The sequence below is a fragment of the Lepisosteus oculatus genome, chromosome 20 (genome assembly GCF_040954835.1).
Source record: "Lepisosteus oculatus isolate fLepOcu1 chromosome 20, fLepOcu1.hap2, whole genome shotgun sequence".
Classification (NCBI taxonomy): Eukaryota; Metazoa; Chordata; class Actinopteri; order Semionotiformes; family Lepisosteidae; genus Lepisosteus; species Lepisosteus oculatus.
In genome coordinates this window covers 1,067,567-1,088,163 of record NC_090715.1, presented here as the reverse complement: position 1 = coordinate 1,088,163, position 20,597 = coordinate 1,067,567, and the positions used below count along the sequence as shown (strand labels likewise).

General features: G+C 47.2%; 1 protein-coding gene across 1 annotated transcript in view; it reads right to left on the bottom strand.

Annotated features, from left to right (window-relative positions):
* Window positions 1–4,769, bottom strand: part of cbfb (core-binding factor subunit beta) — a 28,378-nt gene extending 23,609 nt beyond the window's left edge. Inside the window, exons 1-3 of the mRNA XM_006641505.3 lie at window positions 4,319–4,769; window positions 3,496–3,582; window positions 1,564–1,680 (exon numbers count right to left, since the gene is read on the bottom strand). Of these exons, the coding sequence (XP_006641568.1) occupies window positions 1,564–1,680; window positions 3,496–3,582; window positions 4,319–4,396 (282 nt within the window). The 5' untranslated portion in view covers window positions 4,397–4,769. The remainder of the gene's footprint in view (window positions 1–1,563; window positions 1,681–3,495; window positions 3,583–4,318) is intronic.
* Window positions 4,770–20,597: the final 15,828 nt, after the last annotated feature.

Sequence of the window (20,597 nt, the reverse complement as noted above, 5' to 3'; positions counted from 1 at the left end):
GTGGGCAGCCAAGTTTTAACAGGACCAATTCCTCTGCCAGCGAATTTCGAACAGCGGAGGAAAGGAAAGTGGAATTTAATACAGCTCCTTCAGCCTCCACACACACACAGAACCCACCACGTCAGATGGGACATTCTGCTGCTTACAGAGTCAAGGAACTGCTTATCTTGTTTTTCAGACAGCAGATTCGAACCCAGGAGGGGGAGCCGAAGTAGGCGACTTGCGCACTGAAGGAATCGCACGCCTTTTCCAAACTCACAGCACCTCGCCACAGCTGGGCCTGCACGGCTTCGCGGTGCCCTCACAAAACCACAAGGAATAAATCAAGATGCCCCGGAGAAGAAAAATGCAAGCCTACTCTAAATACCTAAGCAACGAGGGGGGAACACTGCCCCCCTCTCGCGCTGCAATAAATGAATTCATTTTGAAACGTCGGCGCCAATGAATGCGGCCTTCACAGAGGGAGCGAGCAAGCAGCCACAAACTCCAGCGCGCCCAGCGGCCCACAGAGCGGGGAGCCGCCCTCACGCTGGAGAGCCTCCTGTTCCCAGCGGGGACAGTTCCAGCTCCTTCCCACGGAGCTGCGGGCGAGGCCAACCTGCCTTTGGCGACCCTCTCTCCCCCTCGGGCTGTGCAAGGAAGCCTCAGGAATAACAGAGCGAGGAGCAGAGGCTTCATGCTGGCTGCCCTGTGTATTTCTATTAGAGGCCTGGCTGTAGTAAATAAACTTGCTTTAAGCCCCAGTTGTGTCTCACCTCAAGAGCTCAGCGGTCGGGCCTGGTTAGTACTTGGACAGTGGACAGCCTGGAAGCACAGTGGTCACCACTGCTGCCTCACAGCCGTGGGTTCTAATCCGGCGTGACAAACCTGTCTGTGTGGAGTTTGCATGTTCCCCCCATGCCAGAGTGAGTTTGCACCAGACGCTCTGGTTTCCTCCTGCCTCCCCCAGACACGCGGGTTCGACGGGATATCCCCCCCTACAGCAAGCGCTGACGGTGCCTCTAGAGAGAAGCCAAGCCCAGACGAACAGGCCGGGCCACCTCCCCTTGTCCGTGGGCTTGGCGCTGGGCTGTAGCAGGAGGCCTGGCAGGCTGAGGGCAGGGGGCGGGGAGCGCGGCAGTTTCGGGACTCGAACGCACCTCGAACTCGCCAGCGCTCGGAGCCGAGGCGCACGGTCACGTTTGCGGGGAAACCGCGTTTTAAAAAAGCTCTTAGATCTGAAAGAATGCAGTATCTCGCCCATAAGGTCCCATATAACAACTAAGGTCGCCGGTTGTATTAAAATACAGCAACGATAGCCCCCCAACCCCGACCTCCCAGGTCCAGCTGCCCGCCTGTGACGGACGCTCCGCGAGTGGGAGCCGCGGCCCTGCCGACACTCCCACAGGGATGAGACAGGAGCACCGGGAGCCTCGCGCCCGGGATATCAGGTTCCGAGGCAGGACGCTGGCGGGTGGAGAGCAGATTAGCGAAAAGCTCCAAGCAGGCGGGTGTGAGGTGACGCCTGGGGACCGACGGAGGAGCGAATCTCGGGAAGAGAATTCCCGGCGGGCGGAGGGTTACCTTCCCGGTCTCGCGCTCGAAGTCCACGTACTCCCGGCTGGGAGCCTGTCGCTGGTCTCCGTGCAGGTTCGCCGGGAAGAACTGCAGGGAGAGGTTGGTTCCTGTCGCCACAAAAGCCTTTTAGAAAAATCAATACAAACAGGATCAGAAGCTGAACGAGACATAAATTATGCAGTCAAGTCATTTATTTTTTACATCACTGAGAGCCACGAGCCAGCAGCCTTCAGAGAGCACCAGAAAAACACTCCAGAGTCATCATTTTCTTTTTAAATATCGAGTTTCAAACATCTGATTCTATTTTACCAACATTCACCACTGGCTGCAAGGGACACAGGATACTGCCGTAAGAAAAAAAAAATCAATATATTATTTTAAATTAGTCCTTCTGCTGACATTAATAACCGGGAGTCTGAAAGCCTGGCGCTGTGCTCGAAGTATGATCCAGACTGCGCATCTGGAAATAAAAACGTATACACTTCTTTTTTTTTAATATCACTTTGAAAAACCCCCTAACAAATCTAGCTTTGTTTCTTGTAATCGAACGTACCTGAATCCAGCCCTTTTGAGTCTGCAATCTGGTGATTTGTGTTCAGAAAAAGAGGTGTGGAAATCATTTAGCTTTAACCTAGATGTTTTTTTTTTAATAAACAGGGGGCATCTCTCAAGGGAACAAAGAGCAAACACTAAGCAGACCTGTCCTGTATAATGAAAACTGGATTTAATATACGTCAGTAGGGAAGTGTGGCAGGTTCATTCAGTAGGCTTCACAGCTTGTTCGCGGCAAGTCAGCCCCCTGTGGATAATTATCTCTGAGAAAGAGCAGGGGCTGTACTTGAAACAAAAGACCACAGTGACACGGTGCCACCTCGCTCGGAGCCGGAGTGGCCAGGGCGCTGGGCTTTCAGAGCGAGAAGTCGACTTTCACACTTCCACGCTAGGTCATCTTTCGCTCTCAGTAAAGAAATGGAGCTCCGAGTAGCATTTGCATTAAGCAAATCGCTTTCATTTACTGCCAGGCTTTATCCAGCAGTACTTTCTTACTTTCTCTCCAATTCAGTGCGCTTTCAGATACACAGCGCCTGAACAAGAACTGTTGATCATTACGTCATCCACGGAGTATTGATTAAAAAAAAACTCTCCCTGGAAATATTCTTCATCCAGAGACAAAAGTCAATCCAATAATGCCGGTTTATATTAATGGCTGCAACATGAAACTAGGATCAACATCGGGACACGGCAGGTTTTTAAAATACTTCAGCGGCAGGTTGCTGAAGACTCTCGTTGTGCCACTTAGACACATCTGGACATGATCCGCTTTCCAATCGCTTCCCCAGTCGCCCCGCGATTCAAAGACTGGTTACTGTGTCGTGTCTCGGAGCGGAAATAAGAGATCCTTAAGAAGCCACGTAAACAAATGTGAATTTCGTTAAATTATTGCTAATAATAATAATATTAGAATTATAATAATAATTACTATTATGATCATAATAGTACACTGTTTACTGTTTCTGGTCCCACAAAAGCAGCCACACCAACCTTCTCGACACCCAGTTATTTTGCACCTATAGCTCATGAGTACAGGGTCCGCACTGGGCCGTCAGATCCGTCAGTCTGGACGTTTCCGTCATGTGTGTGCTGAGCAACACTGTATAATAAAGCTACAGGGGTCTAATTACGAAAGAGTCCTGTAAATATCGAAGGAAGGAGGAGACGAATGATGTGTTAAGACCAGTCCAGACATAATTCATTCATCGAGCCGCCGTCTCGGCTCTTACAAGGAAACAGCGAAATTCTTTTTATTTCCAAGGTTGTGAAAGTTGTGTTAACATTTTCCCGGGCGAATCAGGGTCTTCAGGTCTGTATTCCGATTTTCAAAATCCAGCATCCGCTGGAGGTGCACGGGGAGACGGGTTTAAAGGCAAGCTCACTTACTATTTCTGAACGCCCATCCCGACAGGCGTTCTGGAAACGCGCTTGTCTCTCCTCGTGGGGCCGGTCTCGGAAGCCGGTGTACTTGATCTAGAAGAAGACGGGCAGACGGGCAGAAGAAAAACTCAATCAAAGATGCGCGTTGGCGTCTGCCCGAAAGCCAGCAGGCAGCCCCCTGACCCGTATTTAAATTCTGCGCGATTTCCGCGCTGACAAACAGGGTGCTGTCTCTCTCCCTCACCCACCCCTGCTGCCAGGCGTCTCAGGAGCGCTGAGCTCCCGGCTGGGTCTCTTCCTCGGCACCGCGCTGCGCAGACACGGAGCCAAGCTCCCCGCAGGAAGCGCACGGCATCTGCCTCGCTCAGTCCGTCTCTCCGGCCACATTTCCCACCCTCCCTCCACTGGAGGCTTTTAAAAATAACCTTTGACTCGCGCGGTCTTCTTCAGGATATCCACAAACATTACCAGGAAACCCCGACGCTTAATAAACACTACTAGACAGTCGCCTGAGTACGCACAGAACGAAAGGGTAATGTTAGCAAGCCAGACTACGACGGCTAGACCATTCCCATCGCCCGTTTCAAACAGGAAGTTTATTGCGAAAACAGCACATTTCCACTGATTCAACACAAACACACTCCAGCAGACATCAAAGCTCACGCGGTTAAGTCACATTTAAAAGAGCAAAATCCCACGCTCATCTCCCACCGGGCGCAGGGCAAGACGTACAGCCCCCGTCCCCCAAACTTCAGCGTGATGCTGCACTGAAAGCGAGCATCTTTTCCGCCACTTCAGCACAGATGTGTTCACTGAAATACTTGCTCACCTCGCACTCCCGGCTCAGTTTCCTGAAGAACTCCTCGTTTTCAAACTTGCTCCTCTGATCGGGGACCACTCGGGGCATCTTTACAATTATTCACCCCCCCAAAAAAAATGAGAGGAAAAGAAAACCGATTCGAGCGCCAGAGAAAGCTTTGCAACTCTCCCAGATCCCGCTTCTAAACTTTCTTCCTTCCTCTCGTGTGAGGTAAGGTACAGTCCGCTCTGTGTGAGGGGTTCCAGCGGGGCGCCGCGCTCAGCCCCCCAGTCCGAGAGAGTGTCGGGTCGGTTTGGTGCCTGGCTAGGCTACCCCTCACGTCCAGCGTGTGCGCCCGTCCTCCTTCAACAACGATGCTGGCTCTCCGCGTTTTTTCCCCGTAACCGTCTCTCTGCGCAGCTCAGCTCGAAGTTACTTCCTGGCTCCTCTGAGTCGTACTTACGACTGCACACCCAGGGCTCCCCCCATTCACAATTCTCACTCCGCTCCGCTGTGCGCAGGCGCGCTCCGCCTGGCGTGTCGCCGCGCGCAAGCGTGTCCAGCGCGGCAGCCTGCCTGCTCGAGAGCCGCGCGGGGCTACTACTAATAATTTAATAATAACGTGTGTTCCACCAAGCTTCTGAATCTTCAGAATCGAGATACTGGGCACATTGTGTCTTGGTTTCATTTTATTTAAAGAAAAGATTAATATTTGATTTATTTTTAAAACATTCTGTTTCACGTCTGCTCAGAGAATCTGTAACAAAATCTCTTCTAACGATATGACGCCTTTTAGATGCCAATACATGCTAAGTTTTATTTAGCAAATCTTGTTAAATATTTGTTTCCGAACTCGTATTTTTCTACCATTGTGTTCATGGTCTCAGCGTACTACGGGTTATGTTTTTCGTGCATGCGCTAGAAAAGCATTGGGGGTCTTCCTGAGTTGTTTCTGTGCCATTCGGAAACATTCGTCTTCTAACGAAGTGCGAGACAGCGCGCCTACCTGCCGACGGGGAAAAAAAAAAACGTTATTTACATGTTGAACTCATTCAAATAAAGCACAGGTATCGACAAGCCCGATTTGGTGGAGTGTTCTTCTTTACGCGGCGAAGCATGACAATTTTCGGGTGTTGTGACGGTATTTTGTGTTCCCTTTTACAAATCTTGTGTTATCGTTCATATTGTCGTGTGTTTTCTTGCTAGAGATGCGAAACTGTCTCCCCGACTGTGATCCTCCTAACTGGGCTCTGAGCTCGATAGAGGTGGAGGACACTCTCCTTTGAATGACGTGATTTTCTAACTAAAGCCCTAACAATTATATATAGTGCTTTTCTGCACACTCCACTATACTTTACAGGTAATGGGGATCCCCTCCACCACCACTAGTGTGCAGCCCCACCTGGATGATGAGACAGCAGCCAGAGTGCACCAGTACGCTCCCCACGCACCAGCTCTCAGTGGGGAGGAGAGCAGAGTGATGAAGCCAGTTCAGATAAGGGGATTATTAGGTGGCCATGATTGGTAACACCCCTACTCGTTTCAAGAAACGCCCTGGGATTTTTAATGACCACAGAGAGTCAGGACCCCATTTTTATGTCTCATTTAAACTTTTTAACAGTATAGTGTCCCCGTCATTATACTGGGGCATTAGAACCCACACAGACCACTTTACTGGTCCCATTAAAACCTCTTCCACCAGCAACCTTAGTTTTTCCCAGGAGTCTCCCATCCAGGTACTGACCAGGCTCACACCTGCTGAGCTCCAGTAGGCTGCCAGTTGTGAGCTACAGGGTGACATGGTTGCTAAGGCACTGTGATAGCCTTACAGAACATTCTGGATACGCCTACCAAAGATAATAAGTTACTTAATTGACCACTAAGGGTGGAACAAAAAAAAGACACCAGTATGGCTGTCCAGGAATTGACACAACTGATGTCAGGTGTTGGCAGCAATATCTTAACAGAAATATCAGAAAATGGTCTTCCAATGAGCTGTCAGGTGTGAAATCTAGATCTGCTTTTTCCATGCCACTGTCTTTGGCCCTGTCTCCTGTGAGACGGTGACATCTAGGGCCACACGATGAGTGCAGGAGGTCTGTGCTGTGTTTTATCTGTGGAAAAGGAGAAGTTCCTAAAAGCAGAAGTGTAACTTAGATGTCAGAAGTGTGGAGTTTGCAGTTCTCTTCTCTGATGTCAGAGCGTGTCAGAGACCAGGCGTGTGGCTGAGGCTGCCTGAGATGAGCTCTGCAGCCCCGGGCTTAGTATCTTGGCAAGGCAGAGCTGATTGGATGGAGACAGGACCAGGGTGAAAGACAAGGTCCCGGGGCCCTAAAGCAATCCGTCCTCGAGTTAAATGGGTTTGCAAGGACTCTCAGTCTGACATTGGGAAAAGGCGCCAAAAGATTGTGTCCAGGACTGTATCATGAACATGATGAGAACATCTCATTGAGGTTGCTGACATGTCAGTTTTGGATGTTTTTTTATGAACCAATTTTTCTATCTTTAATATTTTCAAAAGCACAAGAAGAAGATTTCTTTCTGTTGAAAACGTGTTTTTCTTTCTTCACAAGACTGGGTCACTGTCAGAGCTGATTTCCCAAAGGCCGTTAACGAAGTACCATGGAACAGATCTCCCTGGCAGCTGCGCTAACTAGACCTCTCACTACAGCACAGCAGACATTTCCACTTTGTTTTCTCCTGACATGAAAAAATAAGAAGAGCTCAGTTTTTTTTCAGATCAGTGTTTTTCCGGTGATTATTTATTTAAAGATTCCTGACTTAGAAGTATGAAGTAAATCGAGTCTGTGTGCTGCACTTGTGCAGAACAATCTGGAGTTGGTGTTTGAGATGTGTCGGGGGGAGAGAGGGGAAATTAGATTGGATAAAGATCGTGCTGGTACTGAAGAACCGGGCTGTGTGTGTGCACTGGAGGGTAGCGTGTGTCAACACTGATGTGTCTCCTACAGTTTTGTTGTTGTCTGAGATCACTGCTCCTCCAGAAAAATCAGCAATTAGGGAGAGGGTGTGTAGTCCTCACATGACACAGGTGCTGACACGTGGAAACATCATTTTGTCTCCTCAGATGTTTATCCCACCCCCACCCCCCCAGCAAAGGAACCCCCTCGCTTGTTGTTGTATGGTTGCCTTTGGAATTGGAGGCAGCTTGCTTTCTGCAGAATGTTAGGCTGTTGCTCGTGCTGTGTAAGTGGGTCCTCTCCGCAGGCAGCTCGGGGTGGGTGTTGTCCCGCTGTGAAGATGGTCTTGCCAGCTGATCGCAGGAACAGGAAGGGCCAGGGGCAAGCCAGAGTACCTCCTCCTCGCAGCATGGCATGCTCTGGCACTCTGATCTCCGGTCTCTGCTGTTAATAAATCTGTTAAAAGGCGGCCTAGAGCACTGCCAAATAGTGCATGTAAGTGCTTTAATAGCACCACAAAATGCTTATTAATTAATTAACATTTTTGTGGTCTAGAGCACTAGTTTTGACAAAGCACTTAAAAGAGCTGATGCTAGATGTCTGTTTGAATTGTTTTCAGTAGAATGGTTATTGAGCCATTGCTGTCTGTCTGCGTTTCTCTCGCCCTCTTTCTCTGGTTCTCTGCCTCTGGATCCTCACTATAATTTATTCCCTACAGATTGTCATTTGTGAGAAAGTCGCATTTCCATATTAAATATTCCATGAGCCCTAGCCAGACAACAAGAGCTCTTCACTCTCTGCTGACTAAACACCTTCCTTGAGTTTTCTACAGGCCCGGCCGTCATTTATATCACTTTTAAATAATGTTTGTGAAATCAGAAAAAAAAATGTTGTTTCTTCCCAAGCCAGCACTACAATTATCAGAATGTCATTTCAGAATTCGACAAGTTAGAACATAGTTGCTTGAGCTAAAGCTACAACAACAACACAACTTGAGAAATATTCGACATAATAACAGTTTACTTTCCTGATGCACTGTTAGCCTCATGGTGAGCTCTGACCTCACACAAAGCTTTCCAAACCTCGGGTCCACCACCTTGAGCATTCAATAAAGAACCCAGTTTCTTAGTGAAACTGAAAGATTCTTCAGCTAGTTCATTGCCTAGCAGATAAGAAACGAAACTGCTGTGAGACTGTAGTGTTTGTCCGTGGAGTCTCTGTGCTGTGTCTGGTTTATTTATACCCTCTTGCATTGTGTTTCTACACCTCGAATGATATTTAAATATAGCAGAAACATCATCAAAATAAATGAACAGAAACAGTCGTCCTGCATGTCATTTGTCTTCTCTCATGTGTCTCTCCCTCCCCTCGCTGGTCTCTGACTGTGGGGGTCTCCTGTCCTGGCCAGGTCTAGGGGAACACAGACTGCACCCCTTCACCTGGAAAGGCCTTTTGGGGGGCAAACCTGTCCACTAGAATCTGGCCAGTGTGCTGCATTTTTTATTCAAAACCCCAATATCACACATTCCTTTTATTTCAGCATTTTAGAACATGAACTGCTCTCTGGTGTGTCTTGTTATCCAGAACGTGCTGTAGAGCTTGTGTGTGCCTACAGAGCAGATCAATCAAGCAGACTGATCAAGGAGTACCCATCTGTCCTTGTGTTGGGCTGTCCTGGAAGCTGCTGATACTCGGAGCCTTTTCCCTGAACAGACACACGCAGTACTGCTCCTCATCTGGTGGGCTATCAGACTGGATCTCCCCCCGTCCGATGTCCTGACAGCTTCGGAAGCTCCAGTGGTGCCGGCCGGGAGCCTGGAGCCCTGGCAGCACTGCGCCCCTGGCCCGTCAGTGTGAGGAGAGCCAGGTGCCAGGCGCCTGCTGATCTCATTATCGTTGACCGAACGGCTCGGCCTTCAGGCTTCTGAAAAACAGCAGACGCCTCCAGACTGGGACACAGAGGACCCCTGGGTGTCCTTGGAGAGAACGGGAACTTGGTCGCAGGCGGGTGTGTTTCCTCAGTAGCTCCTCGTAGCGATACATGTAATAACTCCAGAGTAGAGCACAAGTTTCTTATTACAAGAAAAAAACTTTATTTTATATAGCGCGTTTGAAGGTGGCTTCTCAAAGTGCTATACAGAACAACAACCCAAAAAACAATATATACACAGTGAGAGGAGATAATGCAGAATACAGAGGGGTAAAGAACAGAACCAGTTAAGTAAAGGCTCTTCTAAAGAAGGTTTTGAGTCTGGATTTGAAGGAGTTCAGAGAAGGTGACTCTCTGATATCCCTGGGGAGAGAGTTCCAGAGCTTGGGGTGCAGCAGGAAAAGCCCTGTCACCCCTCGAGTGTAGACGGGCTTGGGGGACAGATAAGAGACCAGAATTAGAAGAGAGAAGGTTGTGAGATGGGGTGTAGGGCAATAGTAGCTCAGACAGGTACTGAGGCGCCAAGCCAAGCAGAGCCTTAGAGGTGAGCAGGAGGATTTTGAAGTCGACACAAAACCTGACAGGAAGCCAGTGCAAGGACTCCAGGATAGGAGTGATGTGATCATTTATTAAACTGGGGGTCCGTATTGAGGGGCCAGACGGCACACTGGCATCCTGCTCGGGAACAGTGAAGCCAGGTCCGCGCCTGCCTGATGTTTCTTGCGAGCGGTCCAGCGCCTGCGGGCTCCGCTGTGACACAGGACCGCTCCCCGTGAAGTAGCGACTCCTACGCTTGAGCAGCAGCCGGAAGCGCCGCTGTTTTACTGATCGTAAAGAGGTCTGTAAACATCACATCAAATCCGCACAGCCTGGTACGAGCTAGATGATAGATTTTACCCGCTTTTCACTTTTTCCACGAAACCAATGAAAACCAAATAAAAAAAAACTTGGACAACCTAATTACTGTTCGGGTTCTACTGCACAAATGCAAAACAAACAAGGAAGTGCCGTAACTCCTATAACGACAACAATCATCAATTCAGAGTGGGAACCGGCAGGCAGCACTGACCTCGCTATTGACTCCCCCTGCGTGACCTGTGTTTACAGCTTTCACAGAATAGAACACGACATCACGGCTTGGGAATCGAGAGGCGGCAGTCAAAATAAAGATTGCTCAACTCCGGGGGTAATTATGTTACTGAGTCCCTTCTCAGCAACAGAGCAGACGGCGGCGAAGCCAGCGCGCAGGCTGGCGCAGGGGGCGTGAGGAGATGCCCGTGTGTAGGGTGTCACCGGGCCAGTCAGTCAGTCTGACGCTGAGCGGGTCTGCGCTAAACCCCAGGAAAGAAAATAGCACAGCTCAGACTCCCTGTCTTCAGGCATAATCTCTGAAGTCCTAGGAAATAAATACTGCGATACGAGACTGCCATTTAAAAGCATACACCCCCCCCCTTCAGTGGGACTATTTTTTCATCTTCTATTTTCTCCCGGGAGCTCGAGGGGGACAGACACGCGAGGTCCTGCAGGAGTCGTGCGTGGGCTGTGGGAACACGAGTCGCCCACCCTCCCTGCAGTCAAGAGTTAACTGCTGGATCCAGCATGAGACGTTTCGCAATACGTGATTTATGGAATAATTGTTTGTCATAAACAAACGCTCTCGTCTCGTCCATTTTCTGTGCCAGGCGAGGGCTGATCCAAGACAATGGATGCTCCAGTAAGATGTGAAATCGTTGTATAATATTCACCGCCTGTTAGCAGATAATCACATTATTGTGCAGTGCTACCCCAGGTGCCAGGGTCACATGAAATGCAAATGCAGAAGGAGACGAATGTATGAAGTAAAACCCGTAACTCGGACCGTGTAGTTTCTCCTCCTGCAGCGGCTGCTGGGAGGCGGCGCTCAGCGCTGGAAGGGCTCGCGCTGCTCGGAGGGAGGGGCTGCTTTCCTTGGCGCACAGTCGGTCACCCCCAGGAGGGGGCGCCATTGCAAGTACTTTCCGGTGTTTTCTCTGGCGACTAGAGCGAATTGGACGTCATTCATTTTTCGACCTACGAGAAATGTAAAATAGTATTTAGAATGCTTTGCATGACGATGAATGGTTATATATACATACGCTGCATCCATACTTACTGTTTTATTACTGCACATTTTAAACGTAGTAGGATACAATTAAGTATTCTTCTATTTTACACGTTGAGCATTATTTTTAGATGTCATTTTCTTTTGAAAATATTAATGTAAAACATTGTGTGGTAGTTGGAGTCTGAAGTCACATAAAGGGGACGCCGGCCCATCTCAGACCACACACGACTGATCACATAGGGACATTTCAGTAACACCGGTTTGTTTAACCTTTGCCAGCAGCCATATCACCCTGCAACTCACAACTGGCAACCCACTGAAGCTAAGCAGGTGTGAGCCTGGTCGGTACCTGAATGGGAGACCTCCTGGGAAAAACTGAGGTTGCTGCTGGAAGAGGTGTTAGTGGAGCCAGAAGGGGGCACTCACTCTGCAGTCCATGTGGGTCCTAATGCCCCAGTATAGTGACGGGGACACTATACTTTAAACAGGCACGGTCCTTTGGATGAGACGTAAAACCGAGGTCCTGACTCTCTGTGGTCATTAAAAAACCCTGGCGTCCTGGCCAAATTTCCAATTGTCCCTTACCAATCATGGTATCAATCTATGAATTGGCTACATTACTCTGCTCTCCTCCCCACTGATAGCTGATGTGTGGTGAGCGTTCTGGCGCACTATGGCTGCCATCACATTATCCAGGTGGGGCTGCACATTGGTGGTGGTGGAGGGGAGTCCCCATTACCTGTAAAGCGCTTTGAGTGGAGTGTCCAGAAAAGCGCTATATAAGTGTAAGCTATTATTATTATTATTATTTGCCAGCTTGTGACGGAAGCTAGGAAGAAACTTGAGCTTTCCCCACACAAACACGGGGGACATGCAGACTCCACACAGAAGAGTCTGGGACTGCGAGGCAGCAGCAAGAGATGTGCTCAAGATGTCCAAGATGTTCTCAGCAATTTTTAAAGGGGATTTTTATTGATCAGGGAGAACACGACGGAATAGATGGATCAAAATCAGTGCATTTTCAGCACCGGGTGATTGCAGAGATTAATGCACCCTTGTCCCCTTTTATCTTTATGCTCATCAAAAACCATGACCTGCTGTCCTGGACAATTGGGTGAAAGAAGCATAGAAATATGTGTGATTGGCTGTCCTGCATTTCCACCTTCTTCTGACAAAAATAAATAATGAAAAAGAAAAAAAATGAAATCATGCTAATCGGTGCCTGCAGGACTGAATAAAAATAGCAGAGCAGAGACACGCACGTGCACACACCTCCTGCAGTACGGCTTTCCTCCCCAAACACACACAGACTTGCATAATCGTCTCATCAGGGTATAATTTGGGACAGTTGGATCTTTCACAGCATATTTTAGTATTTTTCACTCATCGGGGTCCATAAGAAGTGGATCCCTGTGGAAAATAAACACCAGGAAGGAAAACAATCTGGATTCCAAGGACAAGGAGTCCAAGAAGAGCAAAGCACCGCCACTCACTGACTAATCCGACAGGGAGCTGACAGAAACCTCAATACATGTGTTGAACACCAGCAGCTACATCAAGGTTAATGAACGTAAAGTAAAAGAAATGCAAGTAAAAACAAATCTGGAGAGCTTTGCAAACTGTGTCTGATCCATGAGGCTGAGTCTCAGGTTCTGATGGGAAAAAGACAGGATCGGTTCTCCAGGTCCAACCGTTAAAACACAACACAGTAGCAGTTGTGCTCAGAGTCCGCTGGATGCTGAGAACAGGCGTCTGTGGAGAGCACCAGACTTAGGTTTCCACACACTGGGCAAGCTTATCGTCCTCTGTAGGAGATTAAACAGGAGATTTGAGCATTTATAAAAGAGATGAGCTTTCCCTGCTTCCTCATTTCTATCCTGGAGGTGGGACATGTCCTATTCCGTCATGGTCCTCACTGCCCCAACGTGAATGTTCACTGCACTGAGTGCAAGACCAGTTACAAATGAGAGGAAAGACAATACAGCCCACCTGGGAAACCATGATGTAAATATTTTGCTTCATTCTGGCAGTTGCTATAATATTTTGTGCCGTAAGACTGATTGAATTGTGAAAAGAGTGTTTAACATACACGTACAAACTCCTAACTTGTGCAGTGAGGGTCAGTGTCACGCCCTCTGCAGCCAGAGGGCACTCCTTCTCTGTCCTGTCCCTAGTTTCCTGTGCTCTGCTCTCCTTCCAGTGTCTCTTTCTCCCTGGGTCTAAATATTTCCGGCTCACTTATTCTGCTTGGCTCAGCATTGACGTTCGGATGTCCTGAGACCTGCCTAGCACCAGGTCGCTGCTCCGTCAGTGGCCTGAGGGCACAGGTTTCCATACTGCAATTTCAGAACTCTCTGCACCGCTGAGCCCGGGCTAACTCCCCGTTCCGCCGCTTCGCATAGGGTCTTTTTCGCTCTCCTGCCATTCCACAGTTTGTCCCTTTGCAATTGGGAAACATGGCAGTCTCATACAGCACAAAAGCTGATCTTTTATTGCATATATTATAATGATGATATAACTAGTACAATGACTTGTAATGAATACCTGTCTGCGTGTATATCTCAGGCAGGTGCAGTGTAACACTGTTGTTGCTATATAGACTAGTGCAGCCCTAATAAAAAACTGGTCTGAAAAGCTGTTGCTGGTAATAGAATTGACACAAATCTGCTAATATGCTTCCCCTCTGTAAAGCAGGAAGGTTTCACTACTGCTCACAGTGAACGAGCGGTTTCTGCTTATTTATTAATGTAGAACCTGACCATGATAGTCCAGCAGGTGAGGAAAGAAAAGACGGACAGTGTTTTCTCTGGAAGCTACAGTGACAGGACGGAGCCCGGCCAGTGAGAGAAGCTGATGTCATCTGCACTTGGTCGTGCCTGAGCCAGAAACACTGGCTGTGGGAGTGAGGGCTGAAGGACAGCGCCTGGGGGAGCACGACTGCGTGAGGCTAGAATCAGCTGTTGGTCACCGTCCTCTTCCTGCCGAGCAGGAGCGCAGATCAAGGCATGGTGCCACACTGGCAGCAAGCTGGACAGTCTGGCGAAAGACAACAAGAGCACCTCCCCTCCCAGCAGAAGATGTGAAAATGCATGAGATTCACATCATCAGAAAGGGGGCTGCAGCCCTCTCATATTTCAGTGATATATTTCAGAAAGAATCAGCATTGATGAGTACATTGCAAGGCGCAATAAAAGTAACTTGTGCCCAGTAACTTGTAAAACCTCCAATTTACATTAAAAACCAGATGAAATTGCAAGGTATGCACAGCATCATATCCTGCGATTCAGAACAAGGCAAGAAAACATCTGGTGACGTGCGGCCCTGTGACACTGTGAACAAGCAGGCTTGTGAATACATCTCTTAATCCAATAGAAATAGTGCTTTCGGTTTTGAGACAGTTTTGCTGGCAGATACTACTTACTTGTATAGAGTAAAAATTGACTGGAGACCTTCTGTCGAGCAGAAGACGTGTTCATTGTATATTCGGACGAAGAGAAGCTCCCTCCCAGCAATTAGGAGGATCGTTCCAACAAGAAAAGTTAAAACTGACCTTTTATTCATTTACTTGATAAGGAATACAAAGAGCTTAAGTCTCAAAAAGAAAAAAAAACTTCAATCTTAATTTATGTCTATTGGTTAAGCAAACTTCTACTTTAATCAGAAGATGACTACGTAATTTAACTATATCAGTCTTTTCTAAAAGCAGGTAGTTACAATTGGCCTTCTACACAAAAACAATTATTTGGGATTCTTAAAAAAAGCATTCTTTGTGTCTGCAGGCCCCTGGTCTTATCAGCAGCAGATACATTTAATGTTGCAGCTGGTGTTTTGCTTGAACATGCTATACAGAGAAATAATTTTTAACTTTTCACTTGTTTACTCTTTCATGCAGATCACACTGGAAACTTTCTGTGGTAAATTGTCTGCTGCCCAAAGAGTACTCATTCGCTTGTACAGCACATTACATCAGCCATTCTAGCGAGTGACTAGCGAGCAGGAAGGGCCACATCATGTCACAATTTGGTGAACTCTCACTCTTGTCATTGGCCAGACCAGGGGTTTGTGATGTTTGTAACATGGCGGCTTACAGTACTTTCACAAAGTTCACAATTTTGTGCTTAATTCAAATTTGGTAATTATTTTCTATATGGTCAATGAATTTATTTTGTTACTGGAATTGAATATCTGGTTGGAGAAACTGGGACTGCAGTTCCCCTTAAATATGGGGGGGGGATATACCCAAGGAAATTTCAGTTTCAAAGAGTCTAAACAAGCAGCAGCTTGTGATCACTTTACCACATTTTTCCACTTTCATCTAGTGTGTCCAGATCTTGTCTTTGAGGTCCAGAAACTGCATAATGCTTCCAAAAATGGACATGACTTGTCCAGCACAAGGACATTTTCTAAGCCCCCTCTGGCTGGCCTGATCAAGTGTGGGGTATTGTGAGGTCTTCATGCTGTTGGTACTGTATCTGCCATACGCACCTCAGTCTCCAGCTCACTGTCACTGCATTAACGGCTATTACACGCAATTACATTAGACATGAATCTTATATAAAAATGTGTGCAAGGTAATTCGGCGACAAGTTAAAAGCACAGAAGAACGGAGTTGTTTCCTACAATTGAAGTAGAAACTGTTATCCTGTTATGCAGAAAACATGAACTAACTGCCTCAGCAGACTTAAGTAAGTTCTCAATCTTGGAGCTCTTTTTTCAAAACGTGTTTTATCGAACAGCGAATAACACAAACAAGGGGGAAGAGAAGGACAAGTGACCAAAAACACACACAAAACAATATGCTGCCAGAGTTAATTACAAATATGAGCACAAGTAATATTGCATTTCCACATTATAAGCATTCAAGGAGGGAGAAGCATTAGTGAATATAATATCTACCCAGTATTACTAATAGACTAATTATAAATAAATGTTCTTTTTCCATATAACATCTTGCAAAATATCATTGAGCATCAGACTCTATCTCGGACCTCTGCTTCCGACGACCCGTTCACAACGACAAACTGCAGACTCCCTCTGCCCGTCTTTCACAGTGCTTTCAGCGCCATCTACTGGAAGGAAAGGGATCTACAGGAGAAATTCATATTCCCCACAGGTGTACATTCTAAATATTATTTGGTATGCATTCTACATGTGTAATTAAATTTAAAAAAAAAACTTTAGCGGCTTTCCCGAAGTGTGATTATGTCTCTGAAGATATTAAGACTAACATGACATGCAGTCATGACATTCCTGATCTTTTTGGCCTTTTTTGGAAGACAGCTACTGTAGTCTTGAAAACCACCAGTGAGCTATCTGGAAAAACCCCAGGAGTCAGAATGCTGTTGAAAGGAGATGAAGTTCACAGAGGTCCTTAGGGAGAAGCGAAGGGCTGCGGCACGGGGCAGGGTGAGAAATCTGTCAGCGCAGATGGACTTTCGAACCCAGTAGGGTCACTTTGGGGATCCCTATGTCTTTACCCTCTGTGGGGTCTCTGTGCAGGAGTACATGGAGGACTGATTTACACCCTGATATTATGTGGCACCCCCTCATTCATCTGGTATGCTCTTGTTGTCTTGTATTAGTGGGTGAAGGAAGTCTGTTAACTTCCTACACAAACAGGCGAAGATGAAATACATAAGTGTGGCCACAAAGCACCTTATTAAACCTCTTTAGTGCCTTTGTGGACCTTTTTAGGAAAGGCCTCTAGGCAGTGAGCTGGACAGACCCTCCCTTGCTTTACAGTAGCTTACTGGCTGAGTTCTTGTTTGCAGCTGCAGCCCCATGCAATCTTTTGCACTGAAGATGAGCCAATTGTTCAGGAAACCATGTTAATTAAGAAAAGGGTCTGTCTGGCTCTGACGATTCTGAGGTCCTGTGTCCACAGCGTCACGCGATGTCCAGTGGCGGCACTGAGGATTTCTGTATTCCTCACTGGACAGAGGTCCTGGTTAATATTCTGAGTGCTGTGTCTGGTCAACCAGACCAGCAGCCATATCACCCTGCAACTCACAACTGGCAACCCACTGAAGCTAAGCAGGTGTGTGTGGGTCCTAATGCCCCAGTATAGTGACGGGGACACTATACTGTAAACAGGCGCCGTCCTGACTCTCGGTGGTCATTAAAAATTCCAAGGCGTTTCTCGAAAAGAGTAGGGGTGTAACCCCGGCGTCCTGGCCAAATTTCCCATTGGCCCTTACCAATCATGGCCTCCTAATAATCCCCCTCAATGAATTGGCTTCATCACTCTGCTCTCCTCCCCACTGATAGCTGATGTGTGGTGAGCGTACTGGCGCACTATGGCTGCCATCACATTATCCAGGTGGGGCTGCACACTGGTGGTGGTGGAGGGGATCCCCATTACCTGTAAAGCGCTTTGAGTGTAAAGCGCTTTGAGTGGAGTGGAGTGTCCAGAAAAGAGCTATATAAGTGTTATATAATTAATTAACCCTTCCCAGACTGCCCCCAGTGTCGAGGCCCTGACAGTTCAGCGGGGTGCCAGGAGAGGCCGGGGGGGAGAGGGCTCTAGTCTTTGGCTGGACTTACTCCACAGGAATATTACACAACAGGAAGGCGGAACAGGACAGGGCAACAAGGGGCCATCCGCAGTCTCTGGGGCCCTCACAATCTCGTTATTAATGAAGTTAAAAGCAGGCTTAAGCTCAGGAGATGGTATGCTGGTGCTCAAATGACAGCTCACAAGCATGTTGCACTTTGGAAGGATGCTAATCTCAACAGATACATGATCCATTAGGAAATGAAACAAATCTTTCACAGGCGGTGTTTGTTTTTTAAATAAACATAATGATATTTTTATTCATTCAGATATTCATCCATTTGCTTTCCCTGGATTTTAATGTAGATAACAGAGAATGGAAAGAGGATGAACCTAGCCTTAATTTCCAGTATTGTTAGAAAGATAGATACTTCATTGTCCACTATTGTGGAAATTTGTCCTTGGTTTCTCCCATAAAATTGCAAAACACACAAGCAAAACATACAAGTCACATGAAATCACATTAAATCACAACAACAGTATGTGATACAGAAATTAATAAATAGATAGTGGGGGCACTACATTTACATACATTCATTGAGCAGTTTTATTGTACAAGGGACAAAGATTCTTATAAATGTTTTTATTTGAATTCGGTCCCCTATACCTTCTCCCTGATGGGAGCATTGCGAATCGAGAATGCAGAGGGTGTGTGAAATCAGCTTTGATGTCCCTGGCATTTCTCAGCACTGTGTTATGATATAAATTGCTGAGCTCACCTAGAGGTTGGCCCTTTAAAAAGAGTCTACGTTAGGAAAGTAACTCCCCATTCCCATCAGAATATTTCCTGAAACCAAATGTATCTTCGTCCATCCTGCCTCCCCATCAGAACACGTCCCAGATGACTTGAAAAGCATTTAGCTCAACTGAAACCAAACCAATCAGGAACTAGAAAACCGGGGTCAAAGACAGCCGTTGCACTCCATCCAGGCAGAGTGCACTGAAAAGTGAAGATAAGTCTCCCAGATCTCCCAACACTTCAGAAGGTTTTACTGATCATGGTCTGCACACCTCTCAACTGGCAGCCCACTGAAGCTCAGCAGGGTTGAGCCTCGTCAGTACCTGGATGGGAGAGCTCCTGGGAAGCTATGGTTGCTGCTGGAAGTTGTGTTAAAGGGACCAGTGGGGGGCGCCCACCCTGCAGTCTGTGTGGGTCCTAATGCCCCAGTATCGTGATGGGGGCACAAGACTGTAGTAGGCGCTATCTTTTGGATGAGACGTTACATCGAGGTCCTGACTCTCAGTGGTCATCAAAGATCTCCGGGTATTTCTCGATAAGAGAAGGGAGTTATCCCGGTGTCCGGGCCAAATTCCCCACCTCGGCCTTTACTGTGGCCTCCAAATCCTCCCCATATATGATTGGCTTGCACTGGCCCTGCGATGGACTGGCGCCCAGTCCAGGGTGTACCCTGCCTCGCGCTCGTTGCTGATCCGGTAGGCTCCGGTTTCTCGCGACACCGTATGGCAGAAAGCGATGTGGCACATGACTTGACATGACAATGGTCTGTACATGGCTCATGTCCTATGTGACCCAAGCAGGGCTGTGCTGAGGAAAGAACTGGGCCAGGAATGCATTGTGCCAGCCCTTGTAACCCTTTCCTGTGGGCTAGTGTGGACAGGCAAAGGAAATAGTGCTGGAAGAATGGAGGTAGAGTAAAGCCTGACAGAAGCCACAGGAGACCACACCCAGCTGGTTACACAGCATGTTTGATGCTATCGCAGCAAAACTGTGTTTACCATGAACCTGGTGAAACCAAAACAGAACTGTGTAAGTGCCAATGAAAATCATACAAATTGAGAGTGATCATGTGATGCATCAAAAGAATAGTAGTGGAAATGTTGTTATCTGTATAAGATGTTGTTTCCTCTGTTTTTAATAATTTGAGCTTTCCTGTTTAGGTGCTGGGATGTCTGCTGAGTGAATGCACAAACCTGCTGTCGGTGGTGAATGCTCTTCTTTTATTCATGAAGAAGTCGGCATAGCCATTTTGTTGATGGGCTGTTCTCACTCAGACCGATGCATTATTGAAACGCAGTGCTCTTACAGTAATACCGGAGTGTATTTCTCAGTGTCTTAAGGAGCAGAGTGGGGGGATTAAGTCCTCTTTGGCTGTTTGGAGCTCCTTGGTGTTTATGGCTTGAATGATCTGTCAGAATCAGGAAACATGACGAAGGCCATCATCTAATCTGATTCTGTACCAGAGAGGCAGTGGTGTAAAGCACAGTACAATCACTGTAGAGGGCATGATGTTCATCACAGGGAAGTGCAGTAAACCAATTGAGTCTTCTTTATTCACTCTGATAAACTGTCCTATCACAAGGGAACATCGGGATTATACACTAAAGCCTGGAGCTTCAACATTCCTTCTGAAGACTTCATGTGCTTTGAATTCAGTTCCCTATTTCTGATAGGTTATTCTGGTACAATTTTTTTAATTAACGATCGCTTAAACGTTCAATCTGCCAATTCCAAGGTGTCTTCAGCTGTGCCCTTGCTGTGTCATGATTTCCTACAGCCCTCTGAGAGAGCAGAAAAGAAGAGAAACAGGAAAAGGAGAAATACTGTAGCAAGAGCTGTTTCTCACGGTGACTGAGCTTTGTGCTGTGCCTGAAATCACATGACTGATGTTCTCTTGAAGAGACCCTATAGAAAATAGGCATTACATAAAAAATCTATACAGTAACTTGGTTTACAAAGTTAGCTGCATTTATCTATTCATATGTTTCCAGATAAACCAATCATCACATTCAGCTCTTTTGGATTTAAGTTTTTTGAAACTTTAAAGTGCCAGTGAAGGACTCTGGCTCTCTGAGATAAACACCTG